Source organism: Cynoglossus semilaevis, chromosome 10 (assembly GCF_000523025.1).
Source record: "Cynoglossus semilaevis isolate Cse_v1.0 chromosome 10, Cse_v1.0, whole genome shotgun sequence".
Classification (NCBI taxonomy): domain Eukaryota; kingdom Metazoa; phylum Chordata; class Actinopteri; order Pleuronectiformes; family Cynoglossidae; genus Cynoglossus; species Cynoglossus semilaevis.
In genome coordinates, this window is record NC_024316.1 from 11119773 (window position 1) to 11142201 (window position 22429).

The following is a 22429-nucleotide window of genomic DNA, read 5'->3' on the forward strand; positions in this document are numbered from 1 at the left end:
ATGGACACTGCCTGTGTGGTGGTTGTCTAGTCTGTCTCTGGATCCTGATAAATTTTCCCGGGATGATGAGATTCGCTGGTGATCCAGCCCCAGGCCCCCAAGACCCGTCCCCTGCCCCAATCCCGTATCTCTTCTCCTGGGTAAGAGATCCAGGTTGTCCCGAGAACCTCGAGAATCCAGTCGGTCCCTGGATCCCCCAACCATCTGCCTGCCCAGCGGATCCCTGGACAGCTGCCTCTTGGTGAGTGAGTCCAGATGCTCCCTGGAGGAGTAGCGAGAAGCTGGTTGGGAAAGAGAACCCGTGCCTCCTCCTGCACCTGCCGTGGCAGAGTACATGCGGCCGTAGGAGGCAGCAGGGACACCCCTGTGGCCCAGAGTGGAAGTCTTATACCAGTTGAGCTCACTGGGGACTCGGCCCACCGTGGACAGACCCTGCAGGGCTGGAGGACAACCAAGGCGGTTCTTCAAGATGCCTGGAAGAGGACAAGAAATAATACAGAATGGTTGCTATCATTACAAAGGACAGTAAATTCAGTTTAAAATCGACATGAGATTTTATGCAACAGCAAATAAAACAGGGAGTCAAAACAAAAATGTATAGTTTTACTGGTGAGGACAAAAAAAGCTGGTGAAAAATTAAATAAATCAGACATGACAGGATGAAGAGCAGGGAATAAATGAAGGGAAGTGAAGAGTGCATACTAATGACATTTTCTTTATTCACTGTTAATAATTAATAGTTTAAAAACTCAATGCTGTCATTTTTAAATCTGATTAACTTGAAAATAAAGTTTCTCAATCCATTGTTTTGCCTTGGTAGACTCGACCAGAGTCACAAAACTGACCTCATGTTTGAATGTAAATTCATTCAATTTTTTTCAAACACATCCATTGATCGACAGTTGCTTTTCCATCAGTAAGACAGTAATTAGATCCATAACAGTGGCTCCAGCATCATTTCATATATTTAGACCATGTACTATAGATATTTGATGTTCTTTTTTCTGGCTCAGAGAGCAGAAACGTAAACACCAGTGTGTGGTGTTTACGTGTTTGAGTGGAGTCTGTGTCTCCTGTGTGAAATCCCTCGAGTCTAACAGTTGAAAACACAGGGCTTCAGTGTTGTCACGCTCACCAACAAATCAAATTACCACACATTTGTCAACCAGAGTCAGACACAGGTCACACTGAGGTGTCAAGAAACAGAAATGCAATGTCGTCTTCTACTGTCTAGAGGTTTTAATGATGTGTTGTTGATTCCGCTCACACTCCAGGCATCTTTTCCATTTTACTCTTAGAAAATGTCCTTTTTTATCCTGATGTCCTTGTTACAGAATTCAGACAGTGACTGTCTGCAGACAAGACGACAGACACTGATATCTGAAGACCAGGAGTATGAGGTTTTTTTTGCACGATGACGCAGATGTAACACGTAAACACTTATATGACTGTGCAACATGACAGAGGACACACGTGTAGCTACTGGAGACATTGAGAATTAATTGTGTCCAAAATAAGTGGACTACATGTATTTTATTTCATTTTATATCTTGTATAATATTGTGTCTAATTTTGATAAGACTTGATCGTGTGTATGTTTCTACATGTTCTTCATGGTGTTCCTACCCTTGCGGTGTCTGTGTGTCTGGGTGAGACCGTTCTCATCACCCCTGGTCAGATCTGCATCAGTCTGGTTGTTGTTGGCAGCATCTTTGTTGTAATCTCCTCCCAGGGGGCGCTCTGAGCCCCACTTTTGCAGGGTGTGTGTGTCACCCTCCTCCAATGCTGGCCAGTAGGACAGAAGGTCATTCCCATCCAGATCTGTCTCATACACACACACAACATCATTGGCTCCTGGACTTTAATTTATTCTCATAATAAAAGATTTATGTATAATGTCAGATGTGAAATATTTATTTCCTGATAAAACCTTTTCCCACATTCACCTTCTGAAGTCAGATAATGGACGTGGACTTAATTACTTGTGAGGAAGAATCAGGCCAGTGAGTAGTTTTAAAAATCTTGGAAAAATGTCACTGAATGGATAATAATAATAATAATAATAATATTATCTGTTATGTTAACTCTGTAAATAATTGATCATAAAATCTTTATTTAAATTTTCTTTATTACAATTATCTGTTTGTGGCTTCACATCAAGAATTGTTCTAAATTGTATTTACATCTTTGTAGAATATAGGTACATAAATGTTGTATAAAATTATATAATCTTAAATAATAATTGTATATCATAATTATGAATCATACTTAGAAATATGCATTGGTGAGTGAGTTGTTCCTTAAAAACCATGAACCCAACACATCTATAAAAACTAGCAGTATTCCCAATTGTTTTGTTGTCATTACATCATAAAGTTGTTGTGATCTGAATCAGTGTATGTTTTTATTCTTAATCACCACAAACAGGACGCCCACTTAAAACCGTGACCTTTGAGTAATAACCCTGCTGCGACCCAACCCTGTGGCCTGTCTGCACAGATGAATCGATTGTGTTGTACTGACCATCTGGATCCTGTCTGTTGGTCCGACAGGCCATTTGATCCAGATGGCTCATTTAGATCAGAATTGATTTCCCAGAGTGACATGTTTCACAGAACATTGTTCCATATGCATCACATTCATATCAGAGCCCTCTGAGTGCATGCACTTGTCTGTTGTGATTGACATGATTCCATGTTCCACCTGTCCATGTTCTGTTCTGTTCTGCCTCCCAGCCACAGTCAGCTGGGATGTGCTCATAAAATGGCCACGTAGCAAAGCCTTAAATCATACAGAGTCATAAAGGCATGCAGGGGTGGATTGTATGAAAACTGGATGATGGGAGATAAGGAAAAACTGAGGAAAAGAGTTTTTCCGGATGAATTTTAAATGATGCAAAATATGTAAAAAAAAAAACAAACAAAAAAAACAAAACTGTCTTATTACCTTTGGTGCCATTGTTTGTGGGGTCAGTCAGCAGGCGCTCGCTGTGATTGGACCGCTTAAACCTCCGCTGGATACGCCCACGGAGGCGGACATTGTCCTCACTCTCTGAGGATGGGATGGAGAGACTTCTCTCCTCTTCCATGGACAGGTCAGAGTCAGAGTCAGAGTCCTCACCTGACAAAGACAGAGGACAAATATGACAGAATTATGGTTGACAGAAATCTGGCACATTCTTAGATGATAACATCTGGATTAAAAACTTTTTTACATTCCCTTACGTTTGATTGATTTAATGAATGAAGCAGGTCTACATAAATATGACTTCTATGTAATTGGTCTTCTTTGGGGTTTTACTCTTACTTTGTGTCTATACTGTATGGCAGTGGCTCCCAACCACTGTGCCGGGGCACACTAGTGTGCCGTGGGAAATTATCCAATTCCACTTAAATGGCCTGAAAACTATTATTTATTTATTTTCATATCATTTTTCTTTGCTCGTCAAAGCATGAAAGGCAGAACAATTAAATACTCTTCTGCTAGGTGGCAGCAGATAGCTATGAAAACTAAAAAAAAGATAATCAGAGCTGTTGAAGATCACTGTGTCTTTCTTTAATTCCTGCCAGTATATCAGCATGAACTTCAACTAAACAGGCAGAGATTTGAGTCAATTATGAGGTCATTTAGACTAGAAGATTATTTCATTTCATTAAATATACTTTTTGTGAGATTTGTGTTCGGTGTTGTGCTGTGGGGTTTTTCCTGATGATATACATGTGTCGTGGCTCAAAAAAGGTTGGGAAACACTGCTGTATGGACAACACACACACACACACACACACACAGGGTTTCTATATTGTAATGTGCACATACATGTACTCTTTCATACAGGATGACTGGTCAACTGTGTGTGTGTGTGTGTGTGTTTACCTCCGTCTCTATGAAACATAGCTACGTCCAGGTCTGTTGCTCCTGTGTGACCAATGGTTTGATCCAGAGTTTGACGGCCCAAAAGATTTTCCCTAACAAGTACAAACAGGACAGATGAGTGAACAGCCAAGGTACACACACACACACACACACACACACACACATTCAGTTTATTCTCCATGCTTTTATGTCGGTGCTGTTTAAATATAAAGACTGTCGACGTCCTCCACTGCTTAAAATCACTCAGCCATTAAGAAACTCCCAGCCGCTCCTCTTACAGTACATTAGTGTTGCTCTACATCCTGTACACTACAGAGTGACATCCAGTGGAATTTATCTTTACTGCAATGACCCAAAAAAATACACAGCACATCATCATCTTCTGTGTGACTTCCACCCTAGAGCTATTCATTCTACTAAGCATGAATGAAATTTGACAAATGTGTGAAAGACTGTGAGGCCACTCCATCAACAGTGAGACTATATACTGTTCTGTACCAGTAAAAAAGGTCAAAGTCCACTGTTTTTGTTATCTGGTATCAATAAGCTACAGTAAATGCATTGTTTTTTCCTTTTGGTGTTTTTTTCTACCTGACGGAGCTGACGGAGGAGACCGTGGAGGTTCCCAGGGTGATGCGGTGCAGCCCGCTCTGCTCCAACAGAGATGCGTTGTGATATGGATTCTGAGCCTGAAAACACACAAGACAAAATGTCAACATAGAAATCAAATAGGATTCTTTATCATTTGTATATAAGTGTATTTCTTAGACAAAATCTCTGTAGTGTAAATGGTTAACTCAAACAAGTACAAGGTATAAGCAAAGGTAAAAAGGTTTGAGGTATTTTTAGAACAAGGGAAAACAAGGGAACAAGGGAAAACACATCACAAACTGACACCTGCAGCCATTTTTACCGGTGTAATACAGTAATGGTTTTTGCCTGTTGTAGTCTTTGTGTGTTATAACGTCAAGGTCAGCTGGGCAGCTGAAGATAAAATATAATTTAAAACCTAACCAATGCCACTTTTAAAAATATATTCTAAAGAAAACAGGTGAATTCAGTGTCATTCATAAGCGAAGAGAGAAAAACTACATTATAAATAAGGAAGGTGAGCAGGATTAGGTAAAACTGAAGCAGCTCTGGACAATCAGTGTGTGCTTTGGTAGAAAGTGGTTAAGGAGCAGCCAGGTCTCAGCAGTGGTTGGTAAATTGTTTTAACTGGGTCAGCAGCAGAGCCTGAAGCCTGAAAGGAGGGATGGAGGACAAAGAAGATGGATAGAGGGGCAGAGAGATGGAGGTCAGGAGAGTGGTTGGGCTTCCGTGTAAAGGACGGTTGAAACGGCATCCAGAGGAGAGTGTGCTGAGGAAGGTGGTAGAAAAAAAGGAAACGCAACCATAGGAACTTAAGGTAAAAGTGATGAACCCAAAATTCATTTAAATTCATAAAATCAAACAAACAAACAAACAAAACTGGTTGGCTGTGTAGGATATTTATCCTTAAACTCTGACAAATACAGTGATACGTATGTGGTAGAACTAACTATGAGATTGTGTGTTTAGTAAAGACGATATTAAAACTGAACTCACTGTGGCCTGAGCTGGTTTTGGTGGGTCTTCTACCGGGGTCTTTTTCCCCAAACATACAACTCTCCAGGCCTCCTGAAACTCTGAGTTGAGCACAGTGAAGACCAGCATCACCAACAGACCCTGAGGTCGGGAGGGAGACAGAGACAGACACACGACAAAAGAAGAAAATTAATACAATTTTTAAAATTCATTTGTTGGCATTAAGTGATCAGGAAACACACTTTGTGTTATTTAAACGTTGGTATTTGTAGAAGTATGTACTGCTATTGTACATATTCACGTAAAAAAAACCCCAAATAACTACATAAAGACACTGCACTAATTCATACAGTACCTGTACTAGGCACAGAATATCAAATATGTAGTAGAATGCCAGGATGCTGTTGTTCACAGCCACAAGACCACAGAGCCAGGTGGAGGTGGCCACCAGCAGCAGGAAGAAGGCGTTTCGGATGGTTGAACTGGATAAGAGAGACGGAAGGAAGAAGAAAAAAAAAAAGTAAAAAAAGCAAGGTTATAGTCCATGTTGCGTAGCACTAGTCCTGATATTTTGAGGCTAAAGAATTACAGCTATTGTCCAACTATACTCCTGAAAGCTCTCAGGACAGCCGTCTTTTCACTGAAGACCAATCATGTTAAGGACAGTCTGATAGTGTCTAACGATAACGACTGTTCCCTCTGTCCTTCGGGTACGAACTCACATGACAGGCAGCCTCTTGGTCTCCTTCTGTGACGGGTTGCAGGACATCTTGGCTACAATCGTGAAAATCCCTCCGTTCATCTAAGAAGATCAGTACAAATGGTTAGACAACATTCTAAGTGCCTTCTCAGCCACGTCAGTGCTGCAGTTAGTGGTCCCAGGGACCAAGATAAACAGATGGAAGAGAATCAATGTGGAAAAGGCCGTACAGCTGAAGAACATGACTCACAGGAGCATCATGTAGTAGAAAAACATGGAAAGTGCACTTAGCTCTAATGAATACACACAATCAGTAACTAGACCAGAGCAGATAACCAGGAGGACAGTTACCAGGATGACAATGACAATAGGACCAGCAAAGCTCCAGATGAGTTTATCAGAGATAGAGATCCAGCAGAAGTCTGGGTTTCCGTAACCTTCTGGATCTAGTCCTACAGCCAGACCTGCAGTGAAGAGACCATCAGTCAGTCAGATCAGGTCCGTGTTCAGTCACATTAAGACAGCGCAGGTCTGATACATGTCCATGAATGAAAGGCAAAAATGTTCATGTCTAATGAAAACAGTAATTACAGCATCAGGAGACAAAGCAGTGTGATGTCACACAGCAGTTAACTCACAGGAAGACTGTTTTATTCTCAAACAACATATCATACAACAAGCACCAATCATTGATGCAGGAGAAGTTTTCATTCTTGTCTGGACAAAATTGTCAAGGTTGCAAGAATGAAAATGAAAAAAAAAAAGGAAAATGAATTGTGGTGAGATGATAAAAGTCCAAACAGATAAAAACACCACCAAAAAGATATGCAGTGACTGGGTGTGTGTGTGTGTGCGTGTGTGACAGCCGGGGAGAGAAGAAAGCAGTCAGAGAGGACGTTTTTCTGCAGAGTGTCACAGATGAAATTACCTGTCTGTGTGCACTTCCACTATCTCTGTATTAAAATGTCACTGAGAGCAGTTTAATGTGAATGTCAAAAAGTGAGTTATCAGCACAACCAGACGTACAGTGAACGTCTCATGTCTGACAGGTGCACGTGCAGCAGTTTACATGTTGGTTTGTATGATAGAACGTGGTGAAGGGAAGATATTAGACTGTCTTTGTAGATAAACATGGACGCACAGACACATTTTCATCAAAGAAATATACATATATATGTATATAAAAAAACTTTATATAATATGTGGCAACAGTGTTCTCAGTTACCTGTGATAATGGCAGGCACGCCCCAGCCAATGGCGTAGTAGAACCTCATGGCTCCGTAGTTGATGTTGCGCTGTTCTGTCTGCATCCTGTAGATATGAAGTCCCTCCACGAACATCCACGCAAAGGTGGACATGAAGAAATAATGCAGCAGGATGGCAACTACTGTGCACAGGAACTACAGGAAGACAGAAGAATTACACCTCAGTTACACTAACTATACCGTACTGTACTGAACTGTACCGTAAACACGTACTTCAGATGTGACTTGTCAGGCAGGTTTGATTTAATTAGCAGCCGTACTAATGAGCAGGATTAATGGTGGCGTCTTACAGTCGACAGCCCCCGAAATAGCAGTAAAAAATATAAATGTGTGTTTTTAATGTTAATGCGAGTCGTCACAGGAATAACAGACGAGACTGTCTGCTTTAATGCAATTATGGCTGTGAAATTTAGCACCACTGGTACCAGAGAATACTCAGAGGAGGGTGGGGTGGGCAGAATTCATTTTCTAAAATATTCACAGTAACAAGTGACTATTTAGCCAAATAAATAAACAAAAGAAAAAAAAAACAAATACAAAGGATGAAAACCAAAGTTTATTATTATGGATCGTCTCAGTTGTTAAATTATGAGTTCTTACTGTGAAAGTTTATTATTATGGATCTCAGTTGTTAAATTATGAGTTCTTACTTTTTTAGCTAAAAGAAATTCCTTAAAAATCTCAAATGTTCATATTTGAAGCAAAGTGCTGGTGAAATCTTCCAGAACTTTCCGAGGTCATCCAAATGCCATGGTTTGCTGCATGCAGCACAAACTAATCCCAATATTTAAGTCAGTCGGAGCAAGAAAAAACTCCCAAATTGCTTTCCTCAGTTAAGAGCAGCTGTTTGGTTAGGCAGCGATTCTCCATGAATAATGCAGGGCATTAGCATTTAAGCTTTCTCTGAAAAAAACCCCCTCAGGCTGCACAGAAGCATTTCTGAAGCGGTTTATTCCAAAGGATCCCTTGTTCTACTTCGTTTGCTGGGTCTGATGGGAAAAGATCACTCGGAGTGAAGAGACACTGAATAACAGCTCATCTTTACTGCAAAAATGAATGAAAACCAACGGACGTCTATGTGGGTGAATCAATCATTTAAATTCATATACTTTATTTAAAATGATTTCATGACCAAACAGTAGTTGTAGAATTAGAATTAGTATTATTGTTAATACTAGTATTGGTATCAATGTAAAGCCTGATAACAAGTGTGTCAGTCAATATCCTTATTATTTTATCTATTATTATTCTATTTTCCATTTTTGTTGTATTATTTCAATGTAAACAGTGATTTCCTGGATCCAGAACATCAAACCTGCTAACTGTACATGTAACCTGTATCTACTGTAGATACTTTACTGCTTTTATTATGGTGCATAATAAAAAGCAAAAAGCGTAAACATCTATATGTGGAGCAGTTATTATTACAGAAGCTCCCGTCAGTTTTCACACCAGTCTGCTCTCTGAGTGTGTTGGGTACTGTATGCTAACACTGGCTCTGCCCGCACGCTGTGCGATTATTTTGCCTGATAAACACAGAAACATTTTATCTTTTTGAGGTGCAGTGATGCTGAGAGAAAACTCTTGGCAGCACAGACAGACACAACACTAAAATAGCTGCAGCTCCGGCCCTCACACAGCCAGACGTTCGATTTCACACTCCCACTACACACACAGGAATATACACACTGCGAGCTTGTCGAAAAGCCAAGAAAACTCAAACATGCACAGACCCTAAAAATCAGTCTGGCCCTGCGCACTGACTCACAGGGCCTGGAAGAGCCTGACACGTTCTCCGGAATGTAGTAAACATAAATTAGAGAAGATATTATTCTGAGAGCAGGGACCAGTGGTGGTGTTTGAGTTCAGGAGTCAACTGTGTGGAGGAGAGAAGCTAATTAATTAGAGTTCAAGTTGACTGAGCACAGACTTCTGTTGCTCTGGCTCTCTTTCTGTCTCCAGGCTGTTCTTGAAAAACACACACTCGTAATGTAACTGAAGGTGGGAAATTGGTCATGAAAACTCATTAAAAGAAGGACAGGATATATACGGTAAAGGAGAAGAAGAAAAAAATGTAGTATTTAACTAGGAAACTTTGTCTGTGTGTGATATGGACCAATCCTGGCCTTTGGTATAGGAGTTTTACAAGGTTGAAATCTTTCATCATACTGGTTTCTACTTTGATCACACTTTGAGTAAAGAACTGAAATATTTTACATGGGTAAATTCATATTTTAAAAAAAGATCTTCTCTGACTTTTAGCTTTTATGGCACTGTCAAAAACAAAAGCGGCTTAATTCCAGTGAAGCTGTAGATGGATCTGGATTAATCATTAATGATCATGATATCAATATTCATAGCTTTAGCGACCATCTGCTCAGGCTGTGACTAACCTATACTTTTGATATATATATATATATATATATATATATATACATGCTGTTACTTAAAGCTATTAAAGAGTTGAGTGTGTGGGGATAAAACATTCAGTGAAATAAATCATTGTTTTATAACAGTAAACCAAAGCCTTAATTTATATTAATAACTTCTACGCAGCTCCATTTAAGACACAAGTTAAGTGGATATCAACAAGGAGCAGGTTGCTTTGGGGAAAAACTCTGGACAAATAAACACAACAATTAAATAGAAAAGTTTAGTTTGTTTTTTTTACATTTTAGCCTCAAACTTTGGACTATAGTGTTTTTTTAGGCCTAAAATGTTAAAAAAAACAAACACCCACTCACAAAGCTACAAAGAAAAAACACACCCGACCAACACGGTCCATACCTGCTGTTCAGTCTGATTGACCCCCAGCAGGAAAACCAGCTCTGACAGCAACATTGCTGCTGCTGTGTTGGAATGAATGCTCCTGGTGTTGGACTTCAGGCCCTGGAGGCAGGAGAGCACCAGCACAGTGAGGAGGAGAGCCAGCATGGAGGAGCAGAGACAGGTGTAGGTGATCACCGCCAGCATCTCCAGATCGCCTTCCAGCTGCTGCTCAGAGAGAGAGAGAGAGCAAGAGAGCAAGAGACAGGGACAGGGACAGGGACAGGGACAGGTTATTATTTTGCATGGAGACGGAGAAGAATCAAAGGGAAAAGTCGAGCGACAGTAAGAATGCAGAGCTGAAGAAAAGCCGTGCGAAAGGAGGAATAGAACAGACTGTGGTAAAGATGACAATTCATGAGGTAATTGAAGGAATAAAAGCTGAAACCAAACCATTTCATTTATTTAAATTCAGCTCCAATTGTCTCAGTTTCTTTTCCATTGGTTTGCTTTCACAATTTTCTAAATCAAAATAAACTACGAAGATTTTCATAATTTTCCTGCAAATAAAAAAATTCATGTCGTAATAAAGAGAGTAATAATAATAATATCATTCTTATTCTTATTCTTATTTCTATTATTATTATAATAATGAGAAGAACTTTATTGATCCCGTATCTGGGAGAATAAATCAAGTTTGGAGTTCTCTTATTAATAAACGTATTTTCTGTTTAGCATCTACAGCCAAAGACAGGATGACAACAGAACTGTATCTGTGTTGTTGACAGTAAAGTTAGTAAAGAGAAAAAATGTCATGTTTTTGTTTAAAGAGGATCAGGTCAAACTCTGAGTTTTGATTCATCATGTAGATGAAATACAGCAGTTAATAAAAGACACCAATCACTGTTGTCATTCATAGTAACTTTGAGACACAATGTAATGTTAGAACCAATTAGAACCTGGGAAAGTGAAGATTCTTATTCATGTGTGGTCAGCGTCTGACCACCGACACCTCACTAACCTCTCTGTGTGAACTGTCCATCAGCACGCCGAAGGTGCCCAGTCTCTGGCACTGACAGCGGACGTGAGAGGTGTTCCTGTACACCACCGTACAGTCCCTGACCATCCAACAGCCCTCTGTGTCCTGCCTACAGACAGACAGAGAGACAGAGAGACAGACAGAGAGTATGTTAATGTTTAATCACAGGTGAAAGTTAATGTCAGTTAATGTCAGTTAGAACATACATGGGTGGTTAAATCAAGAAAACAGGCAAAAACTTCTAGAATTACTGTGTGTGTGTGTGTGTACATGGAAAATACACCGCTATATGTACTGTACTTCAGCCCATGGACACATCCAATAATAATGTTAGACAGAAATGAGTTTCTGGCAGAGAAAAACTCTGACCCTGTGACAAATAAACTTGGTGACCCCTGCTGTGATTCATGGATGTAAAGGATGTAATTATTTAAACTAATTATCAACATGATTAATTAGCATGACAATGGATCTAGATAGATGGATGGATGGATGGATGGATAGATAGATAAATCCCACCGTCCCCACACACTGCTCCCCGGGTGCTCAAGCTGCCCCCTGCTGACTACAGTGATGAGTTAAAAGCAGAGGTCACATTTGGTTGTGTCGCAATGACAAGGAGTTCACTTTCCTTCCTTCCATTATCCCAGTGAACATGTGTTTGTTTGGACATGTGTATAGTAGCACATGTTCATGTGTACTCACTGACTGCTGTGGTTCCACTGGACACACAGAGGTTTGCTGCGATTGGCTGTCTCCAGCAGCTTGAACTCCAGCAGAATGGGCTGCTCCAGGTGTCCACTGACAAACGTCTGGTTGTTGTAGACAGAGACACTGACCACTGGGGAGTTCATTACTGGGTGTCTGGGAAGCCTGGGTATAGAGGGGGGTAGAGAAATAATACTACACACTGTATGGTTTTTTTTTCATGCTACTATTATGGCAAAATGATATTCTGACTTGGACTGAAACTCATGGAGTCAGTGGAAAAACACTGAACTGACCAGCCTGACCTCATGTGTGCCCCCCATTGATGGGAGACGCTACTCATCTGTTTTCTGGTTCCTGGAAGACCTTGACAATTGTTTGAACATACTCGCTGTTTCTGAGTTTCTGTTAGACCTGATGGTGGTGATGGTACCGAGGTCAACTGGCCCCCACTCATATTCTTGTACGCACACACAAATGTATCCAACACACTGTAAATGTAACTGGCGCTCTCATACAGTCAAGCGTTTGTGTTGCTCTCTTTAGGACCTGCGTCCTGGAGCTTCATTAAAAGCTGCGATAACAACTTTCAATTAAACTCTTCCGAACAAACAGTGTTGTTCATTTTCAGTTTCATTCTTCATTCCAAGGTGACTGTTGACAGAATTGCCCAAACACCACCATATAGAATAATAATGCTGTGTGTCTGGGATCCAACCTTGCTTCTATTTTTATCGTACACCAGAGAGTTCTGCTTTAATCCGACTTTTATTGTTCTGCGTGCGTCTAGTCCCCACCTCACTCCCCGCCGGTCGGTGTGGTATTTGGGAGGAAGGGCAGCACCCAGACTTCTATAGATCAACAGTATGATGATGGTGAGGGGCGGCTCTGGCACAGAAACAGAGCGCCTGGCTGCTGTGTATTCTCCCGTCTGATTGGCCGATGTGCTGCCAACAGGGGCTGCGGCAGTGTTCTGAGGAGCGGAGGCTGAAACAGAGAAGTCAGTGTGAGTTTAGGTTTGAACTTTCAGACACTCCGGTGTGTTGGCATCTTCTCTTCTCTTACGTTCTTTTTCCGTTCGATCTTTTTCTTTCCAGTTGTGTTGCTGCTGTCTCTGTGGCACCAAGGCAGCAGGGGGCAGTATGACATGAGTGTGGGGATCCCACGCAGCCTGGCCACGAAACAGTGCAGTGTGATAACGTGGGAAACGGCGGCGCACGTAGGTGTGGTTGTCAACACGGTCGAGGTTCATGACTAAAGAACGTAAGAAATAAACATCGATGAAGAGTCGAAGTATAACAACAACAACAACAACAACAACAACAACAAGAAATGCATTTGGCCAAACATGTTCATACGGTGAACATGTTAAAGATTGTTAAAGTACAAATGTCAGTACATTCAATACAAGGACATTACTTTAGTCTATTCACAGTAACCCTTCAAATATCCATTTTAACAGCATATTTGTAACAAGAGAGTATTTTGTTAAGATGTTCACAGTTACCAGCATTAACTATCAGTTTAACAACAAGAAGGAAATAAGAAGAAAAAATGGAAAAGAAAGAAGAAGAACAACAAATACAACTAAACTTATCTATAATCTGTGAGAGTTGGCCGTGTGGAGTTATTGAAACGATAATTAAAATGTAATGTCGTCCAATAGAGTGGAGGATATTTTCCTTTTCCTCTGAGATTACTGCTGTGACGACTGTAGAACTGTGTGTGGCTGACAGCCTCACCTCAGTGTGTGTGTGTGTCTGTGTGTGTGTCTGTGTGTGTGTATCCAGTCACAGTTACTGCTGCTACTCCTCTCTGTGGTGTGTGTGTGTTTGCAATACTGTGAGTGAGTATGTGAGTATATGTGTGTGTGTGTGTGTGTGTGTGTGTGTGTGTCTGTTACTATAATTATGGTATTACATATTTGGCACCAAGTATTAAAATGATGTATAGTGGGCCAGAGTGTGTGTATGTGTGCAACATCAGCAGCTTGTCTCTACGTGTGTGTGTAAAAATTAATTACTGTATGCTGCTGCTGCTGCTGCTGCTGCTGCTGCTGCTGCTGCTGCTGCTGCTGCAGGTTAAACATCATAATTTGCATTAGCAGAATTTATCCCCCGCTCCACGCTGACTCCTTCGATCTGATTTCTCAGCTGTGATTTAAAGCATTATGAAGAACCTGCCATGAATCACCTGTAATGATTCAGACTTCATTAGTGTCTTATTCTATTCTACAGTATCTGCCAGGCATCGGCGACTGTGTCACGCCTGTGTCTCTGTGGGTAAGAGCAGACGTCGTCAAACCCACCGATGTTGGGAGCCACCAGCGCCACAGGGTTTAGGTACGTCAGCTTCATGTTCTGAGCCAGAGTCTGGGTGTACTGCTCCAACAGCTCCGTGAGCTCGGCCGGACCGCCCCCAGGGATGTGGTTCTGACTCTGGGCCAGAGCTCGCCAAAGTCCAGTGGTGGACGGACCCAAGAGCACGCTGCAGCCCCGCAGGACGTTCTGAGAAGAGAAGAAATAAATGCTGTTAGGAAAGTAGGAGGAGTTAAACAGTCACCGCACTTACCAATAATAATGATGATAATAATAATAATCCGCACTGACCAATAATAATGATAATAATAATAATATTAATATGAATTTGATTTAAAAAAGTTGTCATCATAAAACCTATTAGAATTTGATTAAAAAAAAGTTGTCATCATAAAACCTATTACTTATTTTTACAAGTGCTTAATTTCATTAGTTAACTCTTTTTCTTTCACTTTGTTTATAACTGTGGCTACACGTGGTTCACCAACACAGTTTGCAGGGACTCAAAGAGGAGACAGAGGAATAAATTAAAGCCAACAGGAGCCAGACTCGGTGGAAGGAAAGGCATTAAGCGAGTGACATGATCTTTTTTTGCTCTCCTGCTCAGGGCCAACCACAGAGGCAGTGTTGGCACTTTGTTCAGACTGAATAAAGAATCAAATCTCTGCACCGTGTCGTCAGAGGCAAAAGGTCAGTGAAGAGCAACTGACAGGAAGAAGGACACTTGACTGAGCGGCTGAGACTCAGAGCCAAACACTGACTGTGTAATAATGGATTGCAGACAAGTAAAATATGCAGAGAGCAGATGATGAAGCCCGAGGGGCTTTTCAAACCCAGAATCATTTGAGAGCAGAAATTCCTTGTAATCAGTGGAGAGATGGGAGCTCAGAACAGAAGAGGTTTCATGACGGCGGCCAGTCTTATGAGGAGAAGGTAAAAATTAATTTGAGGATGAAATGAATCTGTGAAACTCGTTTTTTATACTGCTTAAATGAAACAAATAGCGTGGATTGCGTGGTTTGCAATATATTGTGAATGAACAAAGCATCAGTGAATAACAGAGGAAGAGAAGGAGACAAAGTGTTTCAGATCATTTTCTACAGTCGGGCTGCAGCAGATCCAATAAAGCCCTGCACTCCTACATTATACCATGGGGGGCAGACATTCACAGACAAACCTTCAGACAAACAAGGGAAATAAAATACTCTGCCATATGGAGAAAAGTATTGAACCGTAGATGGCGCTGCAAATGAGGCAAGAGTGGAGAACGGTGGGAAGCTGCAGTAGTCAATAATATTCTGGAACGAAATTTTAGTATTACTTTGTATGACTATATGTTTATATGTCTATGTATTTGTGAATGATGAGTATTATATTGTTTCTATGTAACTCTTGGACAAAAACATTTAACCCACAACCACCTAGTACAAGACCAAAAAAGACCAGGAAAGTCTTTTTGTTTTTCAAAAATGTTTTTTTTTTTTTTAAATCAAAAGAATTTAGTCTCTCATTTCACTGCAAAATAATCTCCTGTGTTTCTCTATGGGGAGACATGACAGAAAAATAAGGCGCACAAACAAAATAAGATGCGAGGAAATTTGAAGTGACAGCAGACGACACAATCACAGTGAGGAGGCAGACGAAGGCTGGGAGCCAGTCTGCACGACTGACAGGTTGGAGCATCTCATTTGATCTCTTAAAAAAGCGAGTGTCAGTCAAACTCAAACGTGTAGCACGTTATTTTCTGTTTCCATCACATCGGGTCTCATTAACTGTTACAAACTATTCCACTAAATTATATTTGATTCACTTTTCCCCATTTTTGGACTCACTGTGTGTAAAAGTGTGTCCATTGATCTGATCACAGCAGGAACATGAAAGGTTCCTGTCCTTCTGGAGTGGCGTTCTCCAGCGTACCTGCAGCCACGGCTGCGTTGCTATAGTAACTGTGTTCTTATCTCACCTGTTCCTCTGGACTGGAACAGTTTGAAGTCAGACGTCAGGTTCTTATCAGTACTACAGGACTTAAGTGTAATCCTGGAAAATCTGTCATCCAGATAAATGGATGATGAGGTGCAGAGTGGGTGACCGGGTTGACATGAGAGTCTGGACCTGAGGTCAGAGGTCAGACAAGCTGAGGTTGTACCGTGGTGATAATCATCGCTGCTGCAGCGTTGAGAAAATCCAGAGAAAACCTACTGTAGGTTTCTTTACCGCCGTCAAACTGAATGTAATCACAACAAATGTCAGCATGTCTTCATTTCATTAATTATGGGATGGATTAAAGGCGTTTCTCTGTTGCTATAGCAACATCGTTTATTAACCAAGGACTTTTGTACGTTGTCAAACATCTGTCAGACCACGGCTAACTGACGTTTTCAACTTTAGAGCTTAAGATTTTATTTTCAAGCTTAACTGTTCCTTTAGATGCTAATATCTTGTTTTGAAAACCTCAGGAACATTTTTAGTTTAATCTCTCGTCTTTTAGACAGTTTTTTCAAACCAACTGTGTAGATAAGATTCGATTGAATATTACTGATTCACTTGTTGCAGCAACACGAGGACAGAAGTACAAAAACCATCCCTCATCTTTGTTCCCATTCAGTTTATTCCAACCTACTAATCTGTTCATCAACATATAACCCAGGCGTCAGCCTGCAGCCCACGTTAAAAAGAAAAAAACCCACTGTGACGCTGGTTCTTATTTAAATATTTTGAAGTACTGAAAAAGGTAATTTTTCTATCAACCTATCAAATATTATCACCAGACTTACTCCGTTTCTATAGCAACTCATCCTTAGCTTCATACTAACAAGTGAGTGGCTAAGAACTGCAGGGCAGGGCTAACACAGACGTCCTTATCAACCACTGCACAGAAATATATCAAGTTCTAAAAATGCATTACTTGTACTAAACTACCCAGGCAGGTTTTATTATATACAGTATGAGACACTGTAATATTCAAACCAATACTACAGAAAAACAGAAATAGTCGTACTCAGCAGCCACAGTCGCCTGATTGGTGGACGGCTGATTTCCTGTCGGCAGCAGAGTGATGTGACACATGACGTGTGTTTGAGCTGCTGTAGAAACGTTAACATTTTCCATAAAGTGATCTGGTGTGATGTCATCAGTGGAGCTGTTCATGATAATGTCAGGGTGCTGGATATAAATGCACCAGGATTAATTTTTTTTCAGACTGATGCAGCAGCAGTTACTGTACCAGACCCACCATTTGATTGGTTCTAGGTTCATTCCCTCTGTCTGCCCAGGTATGATTACAAAGAGCATAAGTCTGAGCACGTGGAGGAGCGGGGGCAGATGTAAATCACACAGGGGTAACAGTGCATTGTTATTTATAGAGTGAAGGAAACTTGAAATGATAATCTGCTCTATTTTGTTTGCGGTAGGTGAGGTTTGATGAAAGCCACGATTTCAGCTATTCCTTTTCCCATCTGCAGCTCCAACAATCTGTCATGTTTATTACAGTGTTATTTTTAATAATTTATGCAGGAATAAAATGTGTGTGATGAGTGTTCAACCTCAGCGGCATGTTTTCCTGTCTCTCCTCGTTCTGTCTGACGTGTTGTTGAGCTGATATGCCAATCTAATCTAATAATCTGTTTTCACACATTAGCATTGGCATTAGCAGGCATTCCATTTGATTTTCGCACTTCACTAACTGTCTCTCCAACTGACTCTTGGCCAACTGCAGACCTGACGTACCTTCAAAAGTCTTCTAATTAGGCTACAACACTCCATAAAATGTTAACACTTTGAACCACGGTGGGCAATTAGTTGTAATAGGTATTTACTGGGTCTGAGTGATTCACAAAGGGAGTTCAGTAAACAGTTTATTAAATGCTTTAAATATGAAACTGAAGACTGTCAGAAATGTGCAGTATAAAGAAATTCATGTTAATCCTGTCAGACTATGAACACGACTGATTTGGAACAGAGCTGTAGGACCGAAACTGCCTGAATGGATTTTTTTTGTTACTGTGCTTTTTGAAAAATTAAACCTAGAACTTTTAATCTTTGAAAACACTTCTTTAAACATTTAAGTAATTCCAAAAGACAATTAGATTTTCAGTCCATTACTTCCCACCACTGTGCAGCCAGAATATATATAAATACAGTATATATTATATTAAAAACCAACAGTACAGGGTGTGGTTTATTTCCATGAAATACTGTACTCCAGGAATGATGCCTTGCTCCTAGGCGGTGGCTTCTTTTAGACCTGAGCAGTGGCTGAGCATTAGAGAGCTCTGGCTGAGAGCAAACATTTTTCTTTCAGAAGTTCAGCTTCTTGTCTCACATGAAAATCTTGTTTGAATTAAATAAACATTTACAATCATATTATAATAAATGTTGCAGTCAGTGTTTCTTTTTACCTCATTAAAATGTGCGTCCTGTGTAGCGGTGAGTCCAAAGCCGGTCTGCTGGATCTCGAAGGTCAGGAGGCGGGACAACAGCCTCTCTGCGATCTGTAGGTCGTTGCCGTAGAGTCGGGCGGTGGCCTCGGTGATGTCCCTCAGCTGGTGGGCAAGTTTCTTCTCCATGATGGTGTTCAGCTCGGTCTCGTTGCGCTCCAGGGAATCCAACTAAACACATATAGATACAGTGTATTTAACAGTATAAATACATTTGATGGGCTGTATGGTTGTTGATAACAACTGTCTGCACCACAGAATGACCTCTGACCCATTCAAAGTTATTCCTGCATGTTCTTTACATCTGTGCATGACGCAGACAGACGATAACATCATTCCTGTTTTCCTACAGTATTGGTGATCAATTCAGTTTAATAACATGGTTTCAATTCTAAAGATTAAAAACCTACAAATAATAAAAATAAAGAAATAGAAAATGATCAAAAACTTATTTTATCAACATACTGATGTGTTCATGATTCATGACTCGTGTGGACGTACCGCAGCGTTGAGCTCCACAAATGGAGGCGAGGTGCAGTTGTAAAGGTCTGGTTCAAGCCAACCTCTGTCCACATCACAGTGTCTGATAGCTGCACCTGCGATGGTCACACAGACGTCAGAGTCCACAGATGACATCCTCATACCACATTAATGACAACGACCAGTTCCAGTTGTGTAAAAATATAACCAGTCAATGTTGAAGTGATAACAGACCGACGGAGCCTTTGGGGCAGGGAACTGCAGCAGGAAGGTTGAATTTGGTCCGAGGCCACCAGATGCCCTGAGTGATGGTCTTTGGACAACCGTCGTAAATGACTGCAGAGAAGAAGAACAACATAGGAAATTAAACACAATATACAAACACACAAACACACTAACACACATGTAAAAGTCCACTATCATTTTGTCAGGTTTGTCTTGACACTCGGGAAAATGTTCACATTCCCTGCTGATAATAATAAAATGAAAACGTTCACCAGCTTCGGTCATTCTCACCTTCACAGCCTGAATTTGTGACCTCAGCAAAGGGGCTGTCACATGTGTTGCACTGCCGACCAATCACGCCGGGCCTGCACTGACACTGGCCTGTTTCTAGGTCACATGACCGGGAAAACGAGCCGACAGGGTAGCAGTCACACGGCAGGCAGGCGTCGGAGCCCCGCGGGCGATAGTGGAACTCCTGAATACAAATATAGTCACAAATATATAATACTGCAATATTGTACACGGACAAAAGGCTAAAGAACTGAGCTAGGAAATACTGCAGTAAAGTCATGGCACATTTTTAAAAAATGAGACATCAATCTCCTGCACTACAGTAGATGACTCTTTATTTCCAAGGTGGAATGAAATGTTATTTTGTGTTCGCTGACAACAGGGTTTGCCTCCAGCTGTTTTATTTGTTTTATTTTAACCTCGTCAGTTCCTTGTTGTTCCAAGGAACAGCACGAACACAGTGTTTGAGAATTATGATAATGTATTACTTCACTAGGTCATTTACTAACACTGATGATGCAATTTCCCTGTGGAAATGACAACAGAGTGCACCTGATGTAGTTCCACAGAGCTTCAGTTTCATTTGAACGATCCTCACTGATGGATTTTATACTGGTTTAGAATGGAACACAGCTGGACTGGTTGCACAGAGAATGAAATGAAAAAAGAACACTGATGTCTATGGTTTAGACAGACGAAGGTTTCTCTGAGGGATTAGATGGTTGGTTTCATTTTGGATATTCCATGTTATTCATGGTTTTTTTTTTTCACATTGACAGTGAGGTATAATAAACTCATTACAGCTGCCCATCGCCTTTAAATGTCAGTGAATTTGGCAAATATAATATTTAGACAAAGTGTTCAAGGGCACATTCAACATTTGATTTTCTCCTTCAAATGTCAGGGAGTGAGCAGGTCTAACCATCATCATCGAGACATCGGGAAAATTGTTTAGAACGTATTATAGTATATTATTATTGCACTGTGGTAGAGGGCATTTGAAGTTTACAGTTTGGTTGAAGTTGGGATTTTAATGATTTTAATGGGTCAGATCAGAGTAAGGTTTGTTTCTATGATGAAGGAAATAAGGAGAAAAATAAATAATAAACATTGAAAACAATAGTAATGCAAAAATACAATAATAATTCATAATTCAATAATTAAAATGACAGGCAGACAGAAATATTATTTAAATAAAACAGCTGCATTAAATTGTGAGTGAATGTCCGTCAGGTTCAGATCAAACTGATCAAATCAGTGATTACAGATGAGAGTCAAATGATCAGATTAAGGTCAGGATTACCAGTGACAACCCATCATGTCGTAATGATGATAATCCTGTCCTGGTTAATGCAGCGTATCAGTCTGGATTAGCCTGTGAGGCCATCACACTCTCGTGTGTGTGGTTAAACCACAGCCTCAGTGAAATCCTCTCACGTTCCCATTGATGGTAATGGGTGTAATGGTCTTAAACCATTATCTCCTTAATAATCTGCAGCAGCAGAGTGGTTCAGGCCTTACTACCACTAACCACAAGAGTGTGAGCGGTGTCAGTGTGTTAGGGTGTGTGTGTGTGTGTGTGTTTTCTCTTCACCTTGCAGTGACAGTGTCCGTTGGTCTTGTTACAGTCGGGGTCAAAACCTTTGTTGATGTCACAGTGGCACGGTCCACAGGTCGGAGACCCCCACCAGCCTCTGGGACACTGTTGATCGATCCTTTACAAACACACGGGAAAGGATCAGAAGAATACATGAGAAAATATATATTTATATATCTGCATGTATATGTATATACATATATGTACTGCATATATACATACATATATATACATATATAAATATATAATGTATATATATTTACACATATATGTATATAAATATATACATATATTTATGAATCATTTTCATCACTTTTTTTAATGGTATAATTTTACCATCAGATTTGTAAACACTGTGCAACTTGTGAGCTGGAATAAAAGAGATGCAGGTAAAAGAGCGAGGCAGCCAGTGATAAGGATGGAAGGGAGCGAGGAGAGAAAACAGAAAGGCAAGGCTGCATCTGACATCAGGAAATGAGCTGGAAGAACATGCACTTAATGCTGATACTAAATGCTGACTCACAGTAAGTGAAGCTCATTCTCCAAACTGTGGCATTTATGCATTAAAACACATTTGGAGCTTTTTATTCTCTTCCCAATGGAGTGGTCAAATGAACTCATCAGTCAACTGCAGTCCACTGGAGCAGCCTCTACGTCTGGACCATAAATGTGAGTAAGAACATGTCTTTTTTTCAACTTATGTTATCTATTAATTGTTTTTGAAACCAAGCCGAGACCCAGACAGACTAGTGAATCTGCTGAGTCTCTGCTGTTCAGTGAGGTTTCTCCAACACATCCTTTATCTCTCTCAATCTGATTGTTTTCCTCATTCACTTGAGCCTCACACAGGTTGTGCAAATTCCAATGTACATTTCCTCAAAAATAAAAACAAATTAAGCAACTTGGACAAGATAATTCAGATGCTGAATCTCTTCTCCAAATTAGGCAGATATTGCTGCTGGGGTTTGAACAATGCTCAGAGCGATTAAAAAAAGAGAACATAATAGAAAATAGGATCCAAAAAGCTTGAGGCCAGCCTTCACTATCAGACAAAGCTGCAGAGCTGTACCACCTTTTTACATAGTGAGCGTAGGCTTCTTTCCTAAGTGAGAAATTAGCACAAACTGTCAGGTCATTGAACACATCATATCATACATTTTTAAAG

The 22429-nt window shown here is 40.5% G+C and overlaps 1 protein-coding gene across 1 annotated transcript in view; it reads right to left on the reverse strand.

Moving 5' to 3' along the window:
* Window positions 1-22429, reverse strand: part of celsr3 (cadherin, EGF LAG seven-pass G-type receptor 3) — a 72165-nt gene that overhangs the window by 5590 nt on the left and 44146 nt on the right. Inside the window, exons 15-35 of the mRNA XM_017036037.2 lie at window positions 21262-21382; window positions 19668-19851; window positions 19386-19487; window positions 19173-19267; window positions 18633-18842; window positions 14226-14424; window positions 12983-13171; window positions 12715-12904; window positions 11915-12082; window positions 11192-11318; window positions 10192-10398; window positions 7365-7539; window positions 6491-6603; window positions 6162-6241; window positions 5795-5921; window positions 5461-5580; window positions 4465-4562; window positions 3874-3965; window positions 2947-3120; window positions 1627-1821; window positions 44-473 (exon numbers count right to left, since the gene is read on the reverse strand). Of these exons, the coding sequence (XP_016891526.1) occupies window positions 44-473; window positions 1627-1821; window positions 2947-3120; window positions 3874-3965; window positions 4465-4562; window positions 5461-5580; window positions 5795-5921; window positions 6162-6241; window positions 6491-6603; window positions 7365-7539; window positions 10192-10398; window positions 11192-11318; window positions 11915-12082; window positions 12715-12904; window positions 12983-13171; window positions 14226-14424; window positions 18633-18842; window positions 19173-19267; window positions 19386-19487; window positions 19668-19851; window positions 21262-21382 (3396 nt within the window). The remainder of the gene's footprint in view (window positions 1-43; window positions 474-1626; window positions 1822-2946; window positions 3121-3873; window positions 3966-4464; window positions 4563-5460; window positions 5581-5794; window positions 5922-6161; window positions 6242-6490; window positions 6604-7364; window positions 7540-10191; window positions 10399-11191; window positions 11319-11914; window positions 12083-12714; window positions 12905-12982; window positions 13172-14225; window positions 14425-18632; window positions 18843-19172; window positions 19268-19385; window positions 19488-19667; window positions 19852-21261; window positions 21383-22429) is intronic.